The sequence below is a fragment of the Salmo salar genome, chromosome ssa26 (assembly GCF_905237065.1).
Source record: "Salmo salar chromosome ssa26, Ssal_v3.1, whole genome shotgun sequence".
NCBI classification, from domain to species: domain Eukaryota; kingdom Metazoa; phylum Chordata; class Actinopteri; order Salmoniformes; family Salmonidae; genus Salmo; species Salmo salar.
Window position 1 is genome coordinate 38,220,001 of NC_059467.1, and position 20,843 is coordinate 38,240,843.

A 20,843-nucleotide genomic window follows, 5' to 3' on the forward strand; every position below is an offset into this window, starting at 1 on the left:
CAGTATGAGAGAGAGAGAGAGAGAGAGAGAGAGAGAGAGAGAGAGAGAGCATGGGACAGTATGAGAGAGAGAGAGCATGGGACAGTATGAGAGAGAGAGAGCAAGGGACAGTATGAGAGAGAGAGAGCAAGGGACAGTATGAGAGAGAGAGAGCAAGGGACAGTATGAGAGAGAGAGAGCAAGGGACAGTAAGAGAGAGAGAGCAAGGGACAGTATGAGAGAGAGAGAGCAAGGGACAGTATGAGAGAGAGAGAGCAAGGGACAGTATGAGAGAGAGAGAGAGAGAGAGAGAGAGAGCATGGGACAGTATGAGAGAGAGAGAGAGCAAGGGACAGCATGAGAGAGAGAGAGCAAGGGACAGTATGAGAGAGAGAGAGCAAGGGACAGTATGAGAGAGAGAGAGCAAGGGACAGTATGAGAGAGAGAGAGAGAGAGAGAGAGAGCATGGGACAGTATGAGAGAGAGAGAGAGCAAGGGACAGCATGAGAGAGAGAGAGCAAGGGACAGTATGAGAGAGAGAGAGAGCATGGGACAGTATGAGAAAGCATGGGACAGTATGAGAGAGAGAGCAAGGGACAGTATGAGAGAGAGAGAGAGAGAGAGAGAGAGAGAGAGAGAGAGCATGGGACAGTATGAGAGAGAGAGAGCATGGGACAGTATGAGAGAGAGAGAGAGAGAGAGAGCAAGGGACAGTATGAGAGAGAGAGAGCATGGGACAGTATGAGAGAGAGAGAGAGAGAGAGAGAGAGAGAGAGAGAGAGAGCATGGGACAGTATGAGAGAGAGAGAGAGAGAGAGAGAGAGAGAGAGAATCGGACCGTATGAGAGAGAGAAAAGAGCATGGGACAGTATGAGAGAGAGAGAGAGAGAGAGAGAGAGAGAGAGAATCGGACCGTATGAGAGAGAGCGAGAGAGAGAGCATGGGACAGTATGAGAGAGAGAGAGAGAGAGAGAGAGAGAGAGAGAGAGAGAGAGAGAGAGAGCATGGGGCCGTATGAGAGAGAGAGAGAGAGAGCATAGGACCGTATGAGAGAGAGCATAGGACAGTATGAGAGAGAGAGAGAGAGAGAGAGAGCATGGGACAGTATGAGAGAGAGAGAGAGAGAGAGAGAGAGAGAGAGAGAGAGAGAGAGAGCATGGGACAGTATGAGAACGAGAGAGAGAGAGCGCGCATGTCGAGGCATTGTACAGTAAAGTACAGATGTGGGCGTTTGACTTCCTGTGGATTCATCTGGCAGGATGAGAAATCCTGCCTTACCTTGAAATACTCTGACCAGCACTGGAGAACATGAATGGTTCTCCTCCGAAAGAAAAACAGACTAAAGAAACAACAAACATGTTGTGAAATCCAAGAGCCCTCCCTTCCCTCCCACTTGCTGCCTTTCTGGGATGAACCCTAACGTGAGATTGTGTAAATCATGCAGTCATATCATCAATGGAAGACCTGGAAGGTGTGGGTCTTCAAGTTAGAATCTCCCTCTCTCCCTCCCTCCCTCCCCTAGGCAGGACACCCTTTGACCTTCCTAACATCATTTCAATGGCGCATTTGATTGGAGCATAATGCTTGTAACAGCAGGGTTAACTCCTTGCATGTGCCACAAACCAAATAGTGTGGTCCAAAATGATTATTATAAGATGTGCAAAAATGACTGTATGCAGACATTTTGGGGGGAAATTACAAGTAATACTAATCCAATTCTTTAACAAGTAATAATATTAAAAAAAATTAAAGTAGGGGTCAATTGTTTACACCCGAGTTTTCAATACCTCACCTTGCGAGTACTACGGCACTGAGTCTATTTCTAACATGTTTGAGTTGGAGAACACATTGGGAGGGATCTTAGACCATTCCTCCATACAGAATCCTTCCAGATCCTTGATATCCTTCATCTGCGCTTATGGACTGTCCTCTTCAATTCAAACCACAGGTTTTTAAATGGGGTTCGAGTCCAGAGACTGAGATGGCCATTGCAACATTTTTATTTTGTGGCCAATTAACCATTTATTTTGGGATTTTGATGTGTGCTTGAGGTTATTGTCTCGATGGAAGATCCACTTGCGGCAACCAGGTGTATAAAATCGAGCACACAGCCATGCAATCTCCATAGACAAACATTGACAGGAGAATAGCCCGAACTGAAGAGCTCAGTGACTTTCAACGTGTCACTGTCATCGGATGCCACCTTTCTAACAAGTCATTTTTTTCTGCTATTGTGAAGTGGAAACGTTTATTAGCAACAACGGCTCAACAGCAAACTGGTAGGCCACACTGGCTCACAAAACGGGACTGCCGAGTGCTGAAGCTTGTAGCACGTAAAAATCGTCTATCTTCGGTTGCAACACTCAGGAGCTTCATGAAATGGGTTTCCACGGCTGAGCAGCCCCACACAAGCCTAAGATCACCATGCGCAATGCCAAGCATCAGTTGAAGTTTAGTCTATTTCAGAAGAACAGAATAGCATACTCTGAGTTGTCCTTATGTTAGGTCCTGATCTGGCCATCCCAAATGGCTGTGGGCTACACTAGTTCATTTAGCAGACAACGTTTGCTTAGAATTCCGTGGCACTATTTTATAGTATGAAGAACACAATTGAACAAAGCTGAATAAAATATAATTTTTTTCTCCAAACGATTTGAGGGAGAGCGCACATGTGGCTATTCTGCGTTGAACAGTTAACAAAGAAATAGGTTTTCCTATAGGCTTAATTTAGAGTTATTAATGTAACTTTAGTTGTTCTACAAACATTGGGCTATATGTTAGATGTTTAATACATTGTAAGGCTGCATGATGAGACTCTAATGATGATTTGAAAAAAGTCATGAGATCTGCTTTGTTGTTTGTGCAGGCTGTACACACACACCAATCACAACACTGCACCAATCACAACACTACACCAATCACAACACTACACCAATCACAACCCTACATCAATCACAACACTGCACCAATCACAACACTGCACCAATCACAACACTACACCAATCACAACACTACACCAATCACAACACTGCACCAATCACAACACTACACCAATCACAACACTACACCAATCACAACACTACACCAATCACAAAACTACACCAATGACAACCTCTTTTTTTTTACCTCTTTTTCTCCCCAATTTCGTGGCATCCAATTGGTAGTTAAAGTCTTGTCTCATCGCTGAAAATCCCGTACGGACTCAGGAGAGGCGAAGGTTGAGAGCCATAAAGGTGCATTTTTAAGGTGAAAATAATCTTCCCCAAACTCACGTGCTGCTTCTGTATGCCAGTTAGGATCTACACAGCTTGTAAAGCGGATTCATGTGCTTCATTTTAATAACTTATTTGGCCACTTTAGTTACAAACCTTATCAAAAACATAGGGATATGGGCTAGACTACATGAGGTGTGCGACTATGATTAGAAAAAGTCTCAAAAAAGGCATTGTTTCTTATGCTGGGCATCATTCACAAGTGATAGGCTAATATTGTCACCCATCAGACTATTCCTGATGTAATCTTCTTTACATATACTAAATAATATGTGAAATCTGTTCTGATTCAAATGGAACATTAGTATTACCATTATTATCACCTGTCTGGAAACAGGAGCAGGGGAAATACATGTCATCTATGCTCTTAAATAGCGAATGGAGGACGCTTTTCATGCCAGCCAGGTAGGCTATACTCCTGTTGTAAAGACAAGCAATGTGCTTAATATTAGGAAAGTTGTGAATATAGTAGGCCTAGCCTATAGAAAGCTGATGAGATCCTCCTCTGTTTAATGTTCTCACACAATTGCATAGCCTATAGAAATGTTGTGAACATGAGCTCATGGGCTCTAATGAAGAGTATCATTAGATTTTCCAGACATTTGCATTGATGTCAGAGTGATGAGAGGAACAATAGAGTGCTGAGTACCAGGCAGTCAGTAAGTTTGGTAGACTACTAATGACCATCAGCAGCAGCAGAGCTTAGAGAAGCCTAATTACCATGACTAAATGGTCACGTGGAATTTGACTGCCTTCATGACTCGTGACCGCCGGTTGTGGCAGTAATATGGTCACCAACAACCCTAGGCTCCTTAGTTCCAGTGAAGGGAACTCTTAATGCTACAGCAATGACATTCTAGACGATTCTGTTCTTCCAACTTTGTGGCAACTGTTTGGGGAAGGCCCTTTCCCGTTTAAGCATGACAATGGCCCTGTTCACAAAGCAAGGTTCATACAGAAATGGTTTGTCGAGATCGGTGTGGAAGAACTTGACTGGCCTGCACAGAGCCCTGACCTCAACCCCATCAAACACCTTTGGGATGAATTGAAACGCTGACTGTGAGCCAGGCCTAATCGCCCAACATCAGTGCCTGACCTCACTAATGCTCGTGGCTGAATAGAAGCAAGTCCCCGCAGCAATGTTCCAACATCTAGTGGAAAGCTTTCCCAAAAGAGTGGAGACTATTATAGCGGCAAGGGGAGGGGGGGGAACTACCTCCATATTAATGCCCATGATACTGGAATGAGATGTTCAAGGAGCAGGCGTCCACATACTTGTAGTGTATGATAACAGATAGTCTGACAGAAACCGCTGGGTTCTGTGGCTGTGATAGAGGATCAATAGTCTCAAAGCCCAGTGACGGCTGTTCTGCTGCTCTTTCTGAATCACTGGAGGGCTCTTCTAAAACACCCTTTGGATAATGACTCAACAACACTGACTCGCTCGTAGTGAAGGGAGACATGGATGCACAGCTACCATAGCAACTAACCCCACAGGCAGGCATTACTGAGGAAACCAGAGATGTTTCTTTGGTCAGGGAGTGAGACCTGGGCCTATACAGACACAATCACATGACTCAGGACCATACTTCACTATGAGCCCATGTGATTATTTGCATCCATCCCCTCATCCCACCCAAACAGCGACCAAAAGAAACAAGAAGAGGTTTGATCACCGATGACTAATTAGTGGGATTTGTTTTATTAGCGGTGCCACAAAGAGAGGCTTTGTGTGTGTGTGTGTGTCTCACACCTAAGACTGGACTCCTAGATGAATAATAAGCCTTGGTTTGGGTCACACCTCTTTCTCTTCCTTCACCACATTAACCTGTTAGGGACAGACGTTCCGCTAGCAGAACGCCTCACCAATATCCAATGGTATAGAGTGGCGCGAATTACAAATACCTAAAAAATGCAAAAACTTCAATTTCTCAAACATATGACTATTTTACACCATTTTAAAGACAAGATTCTAATTTATCTAACCACACTGTCCGATTTCAAAAAGGCTTTACAACGAAAGTAAAACATTAGATTATGTCAGGAGAGTACCCTCCCAAAAATAATCACACAGCCATTTTCAAAGCAAGCATATATGTCACAAAAACCAAAACCACAGCTAAATGCAGCACTAACCTTTGATGATCTTCATCAGATGACACTCCTAGGACATTATGTTATACAATACATGCATGTTTTGTTCAATCATGTTCATATTTGTATCAAAAACCAGCTTTTTACATTAGCATGTGATGTTCAGAACTAGCATACCCATCTGCAAACCTCTGGTGAATTTACTAAATTACTCACGATAAACGTTCACAAAAAACATAACAATTATTTTAAGAATTATAGATACAGAACTCCTTTATGCAATCACGGAGTCAGATTTTAAAATAGCTTTTCGGTGAAAGCACATTTTGCAATATTCTGAGTAGATGGCCCGGCCATCACGGCTAGCTAATTTGACACCCACCAAGTTTGGCCCTCACCAAACTCAGATTTACTATAAGAAAAATTGGATTACCTTTGCTGTTCTTCGTCAGAATGCACTCCCAGGACTTCTACTTCAACAACAAATGTTGTTTTGGTTCGAAATAATCCATAGTTATATCCAAATAGCTCCGTTTTGTTTGTGCATTCAAGTCACTATCCGAAGGGTGACGCGCTGGCGCGTATCGTGACGAAAAAATTCAAAATATTCCATTACCGTACTTCGAAGCATGTCAAATGCTGTTTAAAATCAATTTTAAATGTTATTTTTCTCGTAAAATAGCGATAATATTCCAACCGGGCGATGTTGTGTTCATTCAAACACTGAAAGAAAAAAATGGAGTCGTCTCGTGCACGCGCGCCTCAGTGTCATTGATCTCAGAAGGACCACTCACAAAAACCCCTGCTGTTTTTCGCCCAGAGACTGGAGAGCTCTCATTCCACTTTCTGGCGCCTTCCTAGAGCCAATGGAAGCCTTAGAAAATGTCACGTTACAGCAGAGATGCTGTATTTTTGCTAGAGATGCCCTAGAAGGAGAACAAATTGTCAGACAGGGCACTTCCTGTATAGAATCTTCTCAGGGTTTTGCCTGCCATATGAGTTCTGTTATACTCACAGACACCATTCAAACAGTTTTAGAAACTTTAGAGTGTTTTCTATCCAAATCTACTAATTATATGCATATTCTAGTTTCTGGGCAGGAGTAGTAACCAGATTAAATCGGGTAAGTTTTTTATCCGGCCGTGAAAATACTGCCCCCTATCCCAAACAGGTTAAATAGACTAATGTACAGACATTCATTCAAACGCTCCCACAAAACACACTGTCAATGGCTTGGCTGACCAAACAACTGCCTCTTACTGAAGGAATACATCTTCATAAGCAACTTTTAATTTGTATTTTAGTAGTAAAGACCTCCACTGTGATGTCAGCAAGTTTTCCTACCAACGTACTGAATCATCAAAATGTGGAAATTGTCTGAGATTTCAGACAATGTAATGTTAACCTCTTCGCTATAGGGGGCAGTATTTTCACGGCCGGATGAAAAACGTACCCAAATTAAACGGCCTACTAGGGCCCAGAGTCAAATATTTGCATTTATTAGTAGATTTGGATAGAAAACACTCTGAAGTTTCTAAAACAGTTTGAATGATGTCTGTGAGTATAACAGACCTCATATGGCAGGCAAAAACCTGAGAAAAATCCAACCAGGAAGTGGGAAGTCTGAGAATTGTAGTCTTTCAGACCATTTTCTATTAAAACTACAGTGTCTGTGGTTGGATTCAGGAGAAGTGTATCTTTAAAATGGTGTAAAATAGTCATATGTTTGAGAAATTGAAATTATTAGATTTTTGATGTTTTGAATTTTGCGCCCTGCTGTTCCATTGGCTGTTGGCTAAGCGTTCTGCTGGTGGAACGGGGTTCCGCTAGCGGAACGCCTAGATGCAAGAAGTTAAACAGTCATTTAGATTCACCATGGAGATGTGATGAGGAGAGGAAGGGACGAACGGACAGCCAGACACACACACACACACACACACACTTAGGAGGAAGAGGACAGAAAGACAGAGACACACACACACTCTCTCACTGATATTAATGATGCAGTTTCTTGGCTCCGCTCTCTGTAACTAGATAACGAAAAGCTGTAATTAAAACTCACATCAAATGGCTGTTTAAAAGTCGCCCCAGGCCTGTTGTAAAGGTTGCTGGGACTGAACTCCGTATATGAGACAGCAAACATGTCAGCTCTCATTCCACCTGCCAAACCAGATTCATTAGCAGCTTTAAAAACTCAGATGCTGCGTTTTAACAATTTGTTCACAGGCCTGATATCATATGCAGATTTATTTGGATGGGGGAAATGTGCGTTTAGCTGCGTGTCTCAACAGTGACTACGGAACCCTTGACTTGATTTATGGCTAAATGACTAACTGAAGTGAAGAATGCCAAGTCAACTGTATGGTGGGTGGGTGTCCGGCCTTGTGCCTGCTGCCAAAATACACAACATACTGTTTCTGGTAGTTTGCAAAGGAACCCAGTGGACAACTGCAAACAGAAAATGTCTTGTTATGGTTTACAAACTGGTCAATAAACACACACACACACACACACACACACACAACACACACACACACACACACACACACACACACACACACACACACACACACACACACACACACGTGACTCTGGGTCATAATAACCTTGATATCAAAGGACCAGCGGGGCATAAGCGCAAACACACGTCAGATCAAGTGGGCCTAATGAATAAAGACATGAATTGATCGACAGTTGAATTAAGAGTCTGACAGTTCCCCCTCTAATCTCTGTCTAATGCTTGTGAGGAGGACAGCAGCACGAAAGCTCCACAGTTACTCTGAGATGAAAACGGACACCTTTTGCCCAGCTGCAACCCATAATCTCTGATACCCTAAATTCCACCTGCAGAACCTTGTTAAATGGGGTTGATTTTAGAACAATGCACATTAGAAAGCAAAAGTCTGAAACATGGAATTTTGATTGCAGTATAAGCGGGAAAAAAAATATTGTTTGGCCAGAAAATAAAGTTTACATTGATTGAGATACAGTATATATGAAGCACACGTTGTGCTATAGATATGAATATTTAACAGTGTAAAGACATTTCTTTATTATAAAAAGCTAAAATGTTGACAAGAAAAACCTGCCATTGAAAAATGAGGTTTCTACATTGTGTACCTATTGAGATACAAAACATTACAATTGTACAGGGTCTCTTTAAGAGGTTCAAGTTTGTGAGTGATGACATGCAAGAGATCAGTCATTCACTCATTGGTGTGATCCTTGATCTGCTGAAGAAGCTATCCCTTTCCTTCCTTTCTGTGCCTCACATGTTTAGTGGATAGAATGCTGAAGTAACCAGGCTGTTAGCTAGCTAGATAATAACAAATGTTTAGTGGATAGAATGCTGAAGTAACCAGGCTGTTAGCTAGCTAGATAATAACAAATGTTTAGTGGATAGAATGGTGAAGTAACCAGGCTGTTAGCTAGCTAGATAATAACAAATGTTTAGTGGATAGAATGCTGAAGTAACCAGGCTGTTAGCTAGCTAGATAATAACACATGTTTAGTGGATAGAATGCTGAAGTAACCAGGCTGTTAGCTAGCTAGATAATAACAAATGTTTAGTGGATAGAATGCTGAAGTAACCAGGCTGTTAGCTAGCTAGATAATAACAAATGTTTAGTGGATAGAATGCTGAAGTAACCAGGCTGTTAGCTAGCTAGATAATAACACATGTTTAGTGGATAGAATGCTGAAGTAACCAGGCTGTTAGCTAGCTAGATAATAACACATGTTTAGTGGATAGAATGCTGAAGTAACCAGGCTGTTAGCTAGCTAGATAATAACAAATGTTTAGTGGATAGAATGCTGAAGTAACCAGGCTGTTAGCTAGCTAGATAATAACACATGTTTAGTGGATAGAATGCTGAAGTAACCAGGCTGTTAGCTAGCTAGATAATAACAAATGTTTAGTGGATAGAATGGTGAAGTAACCAGGCTGTTAGCTAGCTAGATAATAACAAATGTTTAGTGGATAGAATGCTGAAGTAACCAGGCTGTTAGCTAGCTAGATAATAACACATGTTTAGTGGATAGAATGCTGAAGTAACCAGGCTGTTAGCTAGCTAGATAATAACACATGTTTAGTGGATAGAATGCTGAAGTAACCAGGCTGTTAGCTAGCTAGATAATAACACATGTTTAGTGGATAGAATGCTGAACTAACCAGGCTGTTAGCTAGCTAGATAATAACAAATGTTTAGTGGATAGAATGCTGAAGTAACCAGGCTGTTAGCTAGCTAGATAATAACACATGTTTAGTGGATAGAATGGTGAAGTAACCAGGCTGTTAGCTAGCTAGATAATGAGGTAAAATGACTGAAAAAGGTGTAAACATTCATGGTTTATGAATGCAAAATGCAGCCCACAAATCCCACGATAGGAAGAAACAGATATTGCGCCAGTAGTATGGGTCATAACTTTTTACCTGTTTGTGCTTGAAACAGTCCATTTTCTCTGTTGTAACGGTGCAGCCGTGACAGTAACAAATATGTGCTCGGTTTTACTCTACAGTAGGTCACTCGGGAACAGCAAACCCTAATCATTACAGCAATTATTATCTGACTCATTTTTCTCCTAGACGCACTGGTGCTCCCAAAATAAAATGTCAGGTCACACAGAAACATATTTACAGGGGCATATGGAACCAAAATGGTCGCACTTTAGTGCCCTGGTCTCAGCATCATTTAATGGAATGGCCCCTTTCTTTGATCTGTCAAGCAATCATATGGTCACGTGAATAAGATCTGAATAGTAAATCTGCCAGGAGATAGTCTAAGGAGTGCCTACTGAAGGTGCCAGATCTACTGACTATCAACTTATGCCCTTGACACACTACTGTGGTGTGTGGGAAATCCACTGCATGATGTCTTTCGCTTCACAGAGTACTTCAAGCCAAGGTAGGCGTCTTGTTGGCGATTCCCTCCTCACATTTTAGTACACTTCAGACGGACTACATTGAAGGTCACTTCTACCGACTACATCCTCAATCTCAGATGGTTTTCTACCCAGCCTTCTCTTGTATAACACCAATTAAAAATAAACCTTCAAAAGCAGTGATAGATCTACTAACTGCAGTATACAATACGACCGCCACCATCTTTGCTCTTACCTCGTAGGACCAGACGCATTGCACGCCGGCAAACCTCCGCACGCAGCGGCCCACCTCAACATCTTCGTGCGTGGTGTACATCTCCTGCAGGCACTGGCCGATGTGGGGAACCATCCGGCGCAGCACCTCGCGGCTCATGATCACGCCGGGGCCACCCATGCAGAAGTTCTCGCCGGGCTCCAGCGCCAGCTTGCCCAGCTCGTCGCGGGCGCCCATGCCCGTCTGGCCCAGGAAGAGGGCCTCGCTGCTGTTGAGCGAGCGCAGGAAGCCCTCCAGGCGCTCGCTCTTGATGTACACATCATCGTCGGCCCGCATGAACCACTCATATTGGTCCAGGTAGTGGTCGTGCATGTACTTGAGCATCATGAAAGACTTCTTCTGCGGTGGGTACGAGTCGTCCACGTTGTGCAGCGCCACGATGGGGATGGGGATGGTGGTGTCCGAACCCTCGCTGGAGAAGAACTCCACATGGCCCGGGATGGTCTGAGCCCACGTTCTACAGAGAGAGACACGGGCAGAGGTCAGGTACTCTATAGGATGGAGAGTGGGTCAGAGTTCTAACACACACACAAGTCTGGGCCCACGAAGGACATAGATAGACGGTCCCATGTGGCTCAGTTGGTAGAACATGACGCTTGCAACGCCAGGGTTGTGGGTTCGATTCCCACGGGGGACCAGTATGAACATGTGTATATGAATATATATATTCACTACTGTAATAGTCTAATAAATGACTAAAATGTCAAATAGACGGATGAGCGTCATGTAATAGCATGGCATAACATGTGTTATAACCTGTATTTACAAGAGGTTCACACAGACTTGAGCCCACTAAATACCCAACTGTGCACCAGTAATGTTTCATTAGGATAAAGAACTGTATTTGAATGAGGGAATCTAGTAATTAACTAACAACTGAGACAGTAAAAAGTATGCCTGCTTTCCCACCATCTGCACTGAAAATAAAGACATGGGAGTGGATGTAAAATACTGTGATAGATATCTCCTTCTCAGGTCTCTAGACGTTCATCATGATCGGTCCATTGAAAGGACATTCCAGGGAGACTAAATAAACGACTCTAATTAATCTGATTGAATACAGATATCCTTGTATGTCTTTGAAGATGTGCAAATACATTTCCCCTGAATTATATTGAATCTTCCACATGACTGGACACATGAAAGGATAGCCTGCAGACTCAACAGTGCTGTCTTCTAGGTCCAACCCATCATTTCATTAAAACCTTCAGCTTCACATTCACTGCATTTCAGTGGGGCCTAGATGAAAGACATTTCAGGGCTAATAACATTAACATTCACTCTTTCCAAACAGACATCTCTACATTTAGAGCTATCCTAATAGCATCAGTGCTAGTCTACAACAAAACACTTACAGAAACCCCTCACAATTGGAAATATCTTGGATGGAGCCATTGCTTACCCAATCGAATTAAACACTAGCCTACCAAAGAGCCTATACAGCTCATCTGATGGCAAAACCATCACCACAGAATGATACAGCTCAATTGTGAAGTGAATGTGTTCAGAGTTGGCAAAGCCCTGAAAAACTGAACAGAACAGTTCGCCTATTGAAGTGTGATTTTTGTTAGGTAAATGTGGGTGTGAATGTTGAGAGCATGTTATAACATAGACCCTGTAACAAAGACTTCTAAATGTCACTTAGGACACGTTGTAGTGACTGTATATCATCTATAATATTATATCCAACAAGGTTTTGTCTTGACAGCTTACAGGACATGGCCTGCCTAACGTTGAGGTGTTTAATAGCTCACAAGAAAAGGACTATCATAATACAGGCCACAGCCACACATGGCATTCATACACTGTTAAATGGCGACTAGCAACATTTCTATCGATTACATTTATAACAATTTTGCATAAGACTTAAGAGTGTAGGCAACATTGTTGACCCTATTTGGCAGAACGCTAGTAACAATATTTCTCTTTAAGTGCCTATGTAAAATGTAGGCTGACAATTTCAGAATGGGGAGGAATGAGCAGAACTGAGCGTACAGAAACCCTGGGACAGAAAACTAATAGCTGAAAATTGTATCTTCTTAAAAAATAAAAAGCAACATTCCTTCCATTTCTACACATAACTTACCTATGTGCCGCTATGGCGCGGTTATTCAGGTACTTCTGGGCAGTCATGACGCCGACGTAAAGGAAATTCTTGGACCTCGGAACTGGCTTCTCGGTCGCCGAAAATCCGTTATCTTGCGGGGGCCATAACACCCCACCGTGTTCTCTCCTCAGACCCCCGTTCAACACGCAACCGGCTGGGTTCGCCTTGCGTTTCTGACCGGATTTCTTCAACTCCGTAGCCTTCGGTAATATGAGTCTGGAAGCCAGGGTGAACCCGACAACCAGCCCCAACAGAACACTAAACCATGCTCTTCGGCTTCGACCTGCCATTCCCCAAAACTTGACCCAACTCCGATTTGCCTCGTAGCCTATTCTCGCTGTTGCCAACACAGCGTCGTTGTAAAGCAATATTGGTTCAATTGTTTCTCCCTCCTCATAAAAAACGGGGTTAACTCGCTCTCATGGTAGGAAAGCTTCTTTCTTCTCCAACCCGCTATTGGTCCCGATGTAAGCTGGCTGCTGCATACGTAGCAGTCTCCATAAACCCACCACCTGAACGTACACTCCTCTCTTCATGTGGCCCTTCTAATCAGCAAGCATTCCGTCGCTATCAATGCATGACAAAAAACTGCGACCTTCAACAAAATGTATGGTTTCTTCTTCGCCCAGAGACGCGTAGCCAACCCATTCTTTCCACTACCTCGCCATTGTGAGAATGTCGAAAACGCTTAGTAGCAACGCGGCTTAACTGTGTGATTTGACCTAGTGGCTACTCCGTAGGAGCGCTCTGACTGGCTGGGGTGTGTGATTACGCAGTGGTCTCAGCTTTTTTTCCTTCCAGTATTTGACGCGCAAGTCTGATCACAAACTGATAATGCCCTGGTGACGAGCTGGTGAAAGTGAAAGACCATGCATGCAGACAGGCAAAAAAGTACAGAGCAAGCATTGTTGAACCTTGAAATTAAACGTCAGCCGAGTTAATATGCGGCACTGATAGTAAAATGAAAAATCTATTTCTGAGAAATCATAATCGACTAGGCCAACCACAAAATGCTCTATAACTCAATTAACGTAAATGGTGTGCAGAAAATTAACATAAGGTTTATAATGATTGTATAAAATTCTTATCAATTTAAGAGTAAGACTACAACAATAATGTCTATGACAGCCATAGAAATCAGTGCGATCTGACCCAATACAGTTTAGAAACTCTGTACCATACCGTTATGATTGTGGCTTCATTAACATTACAATGCCGCCATCTAGTGGGCAATATGGAGTTGGCAGGTGTATGATGACGCCACTGGACCATTACATTAGCTATTGTGTGTCGTCACAGTCAGCCTCCCCATCAAATATCAGATACGTAGACAACTTATCTATAATATCTTTATTGTGATAAAAAGGTGCAGGTCAGTTTATTTCTCAGTAACTAAAATTGCTTGATGATCATTGATATTCCAATAAATAACACAATGACTAACTGTTACATCTGATTTATGTAATTGTATAAAAAGCAGTACGATGCACAGCACTACTAAAGTCATCTGGCTAGCGTCTACTCTCGCAACATGAAGCCTTGGTAGGCAGCGCACATTTTAAAGTTTACACAGATGCCAACCCCAAAAGAAGACAAGAAAACACACATACACACAGTTACACTGAAAGTCATCAGCCAAACCCACTGGCACAGATGCCATTTACAGGAATAGCATCATTAGAAACTGTCATACTCAGAAGGCCTTCTCAGGTGTCCTGAAATAAGATGATTCAATAAGCCAAAATTTGAATGTGGAAACAAGACAATCGTTTTCAACACTGGTTAGTTTGAAGTTGTCCAAAGGCATTAAAACAGAAAGGATTCATCGTTATCATGTGGCAACACATTGTATTTTTTGACAATGCTAATATTACTGAGGCAACATGATCTAAAACAGACAGTTGTGAAACCAATCCCTAAACCCAAACACAGAGTTACAAATAACAGATTGATTTAGATCAATAACTAAGAGGGCTTTAAGATTGCTGGCAGCTTCCTTCAGTAGGTCAGTGTGTGTGACTCGGACGGGTCAAAGATCAGAGTTCACAGGTCACCTCAGAGTAGGCACAAGTCACACCTAGCCACAGATACAGGGTCAGATATTTCTTCCATCCTCCTAGTAATTCAGATTAGGAACGACGGTAGGGTATTCTGATCCTAGATCCGGGTTAAGGGGGAGATGTCGACCCTGAGCCTGTGGCTCTGACCTCCTTTAACCTCATCCGCCGCCAGCTGACGGCCCTCTCCTTCCTGGTCTCCACGCACAGGATCCACCTCCCTCGCCGCTCAGGGGATTAAAGCCTGAAATACACACAGCAGGGCAGAATGTAGGTTACTGGCACAGAGAGGAGATGGATGACGCCAGCGTCACCTACCTACTACTTATTCCTTAAAGGAGCAACATCACATTTAAGCCATTTTCTTTGTAAAGACACTGTTTGGATATCCCCCCCCAAAAAAAGCTTAGTACTGCTTCTTACCGAATCATAATCCAAAAAACAGCAGTTGCAAGGATGGACATTTTGTATCGCTAATGTTTTTGAAATACAAAACATTAGCAATATTATCTGTTTTCCTGTATCGTAATACAGAGATGTACACAACTCGCAAGACCAACTAGTTGCAGTACAAAGCTACTTTGCAGCGTTGCGCAGTGTTCAATTGTTTTTCTTTTGTGGATTTCATTCCTTCGTTACTACTGGTATGTACTTTATGTTTGGCACCATTTGCAGGTGGAAATGTTAAATATATAACCTTTGAATAGGTTTCAGTAAGAATAGCAGTGCTTTTTATTTACAGTAAGATTAGTGCCTTGCATGAATATGAAAGTTGCTCATCATTGCATGGATGTAGAAACGGATCTAGTAGGATTCAGAACCCGTTTAATTACGGTGTCTAACGTTTCAGTTTTGTGAACAATCGTTTTTTTATTGGGTCACCGGTGAAATACAATCATAAAAATGTAATTACACTTAACCCCCCTTTTGTGTTGCTTACACACCCTCCCAGCCATTACAAACATACTTCTGGAAGCCCCCAATTACAATACTGCTCTCATCATCAAATATGTCAACATACCACTGCTCCGTAGGGGCTTCTTGTCAGTCTTTGGTTTCAACACTGTAGTCGATGTGCTGGCCTCTTCAGTGTTCTGAAATATTACATAATAATAATAATAATTATGAGCCATTTTCATTTACAGACAAGTGCTTACATGAAACCCATGAACAAATCTACGACTTATGTAATATGTCTGAGACAGAAGTTTCTTCATGGTCAGGATGGACATGGTCAGGAAAAACTCTGGGTGCTAATCATGACTTATCACAGCCAAGAGATTTTTCTGACCCCGTGACCTGCCCGTAAAAAAAAACCCTGACTCTGCCATAATGTCTATCAAATGGTGCATTTACTTTGCATTATATGTATGGTGGTCCTGTATGAATCAGTTGGTAGAGCATGGCGCTTGCAATGCCAGGGTTGTGTGTTCGATTCCCAGGCCCACACATAAGTGAAATGTATACACGCAAGTCGCTTTGTATAAAAGCGTTTGCAAAATGGCATATGGTATGTATGTTACTTAGGCCTATGATAGAGAAGGCAGCTTACCTGGGCTGTCTTTGCTTTTCCTCTGTAACTCCTCCCCTCTTTCATGCTGTCATACATCTCAATTTTCTGTTGTCTCTTCTCCTCCTCTAGCTATCACGCGGCAAACAAAAGACAAGTACCAAAAAGTCTTCAAGATCAGATTTGGCAGGGACAACGGGCAAACTTGTTTGTGGTGCCTGGGGTTTTAGATCTGTGTTAAAGGCCCAGTGCAGTCAAAAATGTGACTATCCTGTGCTTTACATATTTATTTCCACACTGAGGTTGGAATAATACTGTGAAAACGATGATAATGCCCTTTTAGTGTGAGAGCTGTTTGAAAAGGCCGCCTGAAATTTCCACCTGCTTTGGTGGGACGGAGTTTTGGCCTGCCTGGTGACTTCACCAGGCGTTAAATTAGTTAATAGGCCAATAAGAAAGAGTTCCAAACCTCTCTGCCAATCACAGATAGTTTTCCCCTCCCAACTCAGACCACTCCCAGACAGTCCTTGCAAAATTCTTGCTTGAGAAATTGCTCTTTGCTAAGAAGCCATGGCCATGTATGGCCCGTCCATGGCCCATGTATGGCCCGTCCATGGCCCATGTATGGCCCGTCCATGGCCCATGTATGGCCCGTCCATGGCCCATGTATGGCCCGTCCATGGCCCATGTATGGCCCGTCCATGGCCCATGTATGGCCCGTCCATGGCCCATGTATGGCCCGTCCATGGCCCATGTATGGCCCGTCCATGGCCCATGTATGGCCCGTCCATGGCCCATGTATGGCCCGTCCATGGCCCATGTATGGTCCGTCCATGGCCCATGTATGGTCCGTCCATGGCCCATGTATGGTCCGTCCATGGCCCATGTATGGTCCGTCCATGGCCCATGTATGGCCCGTCCATGGCCCATGTATGGTCCGTCCATGGCCCATGTATGGTCCGTCCATGGCCCATGTATGGTCCGTCCATGTGAAAGGTGTCACTTATACCTGTTGTTGTTTCAGCCTGAAGAGGGCCGCCTTGGCATCCAGCTCCTCCTGCATTCTTCTCCTGGACGCCTCCAGTGCCTCTTGTCTCCTCACCACTGCATTGGGATCTGCCAGATTTAAAAAAAAAGATTGGATGATATTACTGACTCCATTAATTCCATGGCTTCTGAGATTTCGTTCCTGATGTGTCAGTCGCCTGGATGGAATGAGAGCTGGCTCTAGCCTGTGAGTGCCAGTTGGTTTCTGCTTTAGCAAGCTTGTCATTGTCTTGAGAATATGTGGCATTGTTGCAGCAAGAATGCTCATGTCCTAGGTGCGTGTGTGTGTGCGTGCGTCTGCGTAAGAGACTAAATGTACTTGTCAAACTCAGTGACTTCCTTGGTTAAATAAAAAAAACTATTGGTTACGGCCACTCACCTTGCACTGCTCCAGAAGCTGAGCTGCTCTGTCCCTGGCTGGCTCTCCTCTTGCTCAGGTGCTGGACCACCAGGTAGACCCCCACACACATGAACAACAGATACCATCCATATTCTGCCAACAATGGTCCGACTGTGGACAGGAAGGGAAATTATGTTGAGGTTTCAACTTACTATTGAGTGTAAGAACAGTAGAATACATCAGGTGCAATTTCGACATTTGGTTGTGCATCAGTAGCTTTTCTCTTTAAGCCATGTCAGCTAACAATTTTTAGATAGCTTAAGCTAACTACCAACCAATCTAAACAAGTAGTAATCCTGGCCGAATACGGACCGGGCATGAAGGGCACGTGCCCAGGGGCCCTGACCTCCAGGGGGCCCCTATTGATTTTGTTAGTCATGCACACTCATATTACATTAACATGGCATAATTCATTACAAAATGTGTATAATTGCAGGGAAAAAAATGTATCCACTCCACGGCAAAACAGGTAGAAATTGCAGGAAATAAGCAGTGAAATGGCACATTTTTTCTCTGTCCCATGGCAAAATGAGTAGAATTGCATAAAATGTGTTGTAACATTGCAAAGTTCTCTCCATACCAAAGCGTGGGATTGCAGAAAACTTGCTTTAAAGCGGCAACATTCGCTCTACGGCCCTGGGCAAAATGGGTAGAATTGCAGGAAATGAACTTAAAACACAACAACAAAAAAAATTCTCCAACATCAAAAGAGGGACCACTAAAATGTTTTCACGTGATGTGGGGGGCCCCCCCAATCAAATCTTGCTTAGGGTTCTCAAAAGGCTAGAACCAGCCCTGAGTATTGACATTTACATGCTGACCAGACCGGACACGTCGCGTGCTTCGCAAAATAAATGTAGAAATCCATGTTATTCAAATTATTGCACCCACAAAGACGAACTGTTTTGCCGGAAGTTGTGGTAATACTATGAAAGTTTAGATGCCGATCACCATATAAGTTCAACGATGAAAAAGCCTGGAAGGAGGAGAGGTGAATAGAAACGAGTCGGCTGGCCGTTTTGTGTGTGGATTAATTTGTCGGAGTAGAGGACCTTGTGCAGTTCAGGTAAAATAACAACTCAATGTTTATATCCCAGGACAAATTAGCTAGCAACAGCAAGCTGCAAGCTAACTAGCTAAATTGCCATACATGTTTAATGCTTTTCGACCTGTCCCCAAATGAATGTCATTGGTTCAGAGTTTGTTTTGATATTTTAACCTGCGTGTCGTGATCGCGTTTGGTGTAGGGGGACAAAATAAATGTATGCACGATAGCGCACGCGCGCAGCAGGTTTGGGTTCCGTGTTAGGCTGTGACAACGAAAAGGCAGCAGACAGACCTACAGTATGTTTTAGCAGGGAGGTTTGGTAGGGTGACCTGCTTTGGAACGATACAAAAAAAAAGTGTCTAACAGATTGTGAACCCGGGAACAATAAATAGAACACGTATTTGGTTAGGGTGTAGGGGCAGATTAATGTAATCCTGTTTTCAGGAGATTTGATTATCTATTTACTTTATTTAGTCTGATCAGTGGAAAAAATTCTCATTCTTAACATTGGGCTAAAATATAGGGTGATGAATGCGATGTCAGCAATAACACAACTGTTATTCCCAACACTTATTTTATTATTCCACTTCTTCCCAATGTTGCCAGTGTAATCACATATTCAAAATCTGATATGACTACTTGAGTCTTTGAAAATGAATTGTACGAGGCTATGTATTTTTGCAGCCATTCATGGCCAGTTTTGAATAGATCATACAAAAAAAAAGCATTGATATGAAATGCTCCAGGAATCAAATAAATGTCACATTCTAGTATTGTGTACATGCTAGGCAGAGATGCTAGGGGGACTCAACTCATAAACCCATCATATTTTGTCTACATAGAGAAAGATGATGGCAAGAACCTATATAGATATTTATTAGATGTTTCCTTGAAGGTTGGGTGATTGAGAAATGTATTGTTATAATAAGAACATTTTCAAAAGACCCAGCACTTGGGAAACAAAGCAACTTAAAAAATTATAAAACTAGTAGTTTCCTCATTTCACCTTGCCGAGATGAAAGAGAATATTGATTATCCATAAGTACAGGGACCACCAACCCTCCTGGTGAGCAAGCAGGAATTTCTTCCAGACCAATTTTAAAGTGAATTCACCCAAATGACAAAATACTGAAAACGTTTGTGTCCTTACCTTGAAGGCAGTCTATAGACAAGGAGACTACAATCTATGATTTGGTTACCCACTGCCATCAACATTAGAATTTCCTGTGCAGAGTTTTGGTGTAGTGGTAACACTCCCGTACTTTCCACCTGAGAACAGGTATCAATCCCTGCTTCCAACTTCCCCACTGTCTCACATTTGCCCGTCTCCCCATCTCATTACTGTCTGAAGTGTCAAACAATCAAAACAAATTAAAATAAATAAAATATTAGCATACACTACATTTCAAGCCACCCAAAATCTCAAAGTAACACAATCGTAAAATGTTGAGTGTATATTCCATTTTCTAAGCATCCTGATTCCTGAATACACCTGACCGGTGTTATTTGTTACCCTGGTCACAGGCCTAAACCATGTCAAAATACGTAGAATTGCAGGAAATAAGCTTTAAAAGAGTAAAATGTTCTCACATAGCAAATTTAACTCCAAGCTTTCTTCAAAAGTTGCCAACCCTGTCAATGAATGATGCGTCTCTGTATCTAGTTATTTTGCTACTGTAGCTAAACATCTTAGCCTACACTAGCTAAAATAGCTACAACACTGATATTACGTTAGCTAGCTAGCTGCATTATTAGCTTTAGTCTTTGATGGATATCTAGCCAGGCCAGCTAGGTTTGGTAAACAAGCCAGAAAACTGACAGATGTGCAGCTGATATTAGCTAGCCAATTTAAGTTACCAGTTTGTTGCAGGAAACTTAAATCCTGGTTTCCAAGGGGTGTCTTCTGTATTTCTGGTCCACCTTCGTCCTCAATGGTAACATCGTCATCCATTTCTAAACGTATTGGTGACTCTATAGTCCTTTAATTATGCGTTTCAATGTCACCACAGCTCCAACTAGCTACTTTTCCATGTTTCGTGAGTTGACAAAAAATGCAATTTCCTGGTCTATGTCTTATAAACACCACGCCAGTAAAGATGACGTGGAAGCCTCTCGTGTTTCTGTGTAAGGCACCAGTCACACACTAGGTGGCGGCAGAGTCCAATAAATGTATC

General features: G+C 42.7%; 2 protein-coding genes across 3 annotated transcripts in view; both read right to left on the reverse strand.

Annotated features, from left to right (window-relative positions):
• LOC106587790 (chondroitin sulfate synthase 1) overlaps positions 1-13,869 on the reverse strand; it is a 104,985-nt gene extending 91,116 nt beyond the window's left edge. The window contains exons 1-2 of one of the 2 annotated variants that reach the window (XM_045708939.1): positions 13,790-13,869; positions 10,462-10,957 (exon numbers count right to left, since the gene is read on the reverse strand). In XM_045708939.1, coding sequence (XP_045564895.1) covers positions 10,462-10,827 — 366 coding nt within the window. In that variant the 5' untranslated portion in view covers positions 10,828-10,957; positions 13,790-13,869. Of the gene's footprint in view, positions 1-10,461; positions 10,958-12,586; positions 13,545-13,789 lie in introns of those variants that run through there. The other variant, XM_045708938.1, reaches the window with a different exon arrangement.
• A 75-nt stretch (positions 13,870-13,944) lies between these two features.
• On the reverse strand, positions 13,945-20,658 carry sels (selenoprotein S). Its single transcript, NM_001140931.1, is given in 6 exon segments — positions 13,945-14,908; positions 15,686-15,758; positions 16,217-16,306; positions 17,184-17,290; positions 17,601-17,732; positions 20,527-20,658. Coding segments are annotated over 6 exon segments (579 nt in total). The 5' UTR covers positions 20,621-20,658; the 3' UTR covers positions 13,945-14,825.
• Between the last annotated feature and the right edge of the window lie 185 nt (positions 20,659-20,843).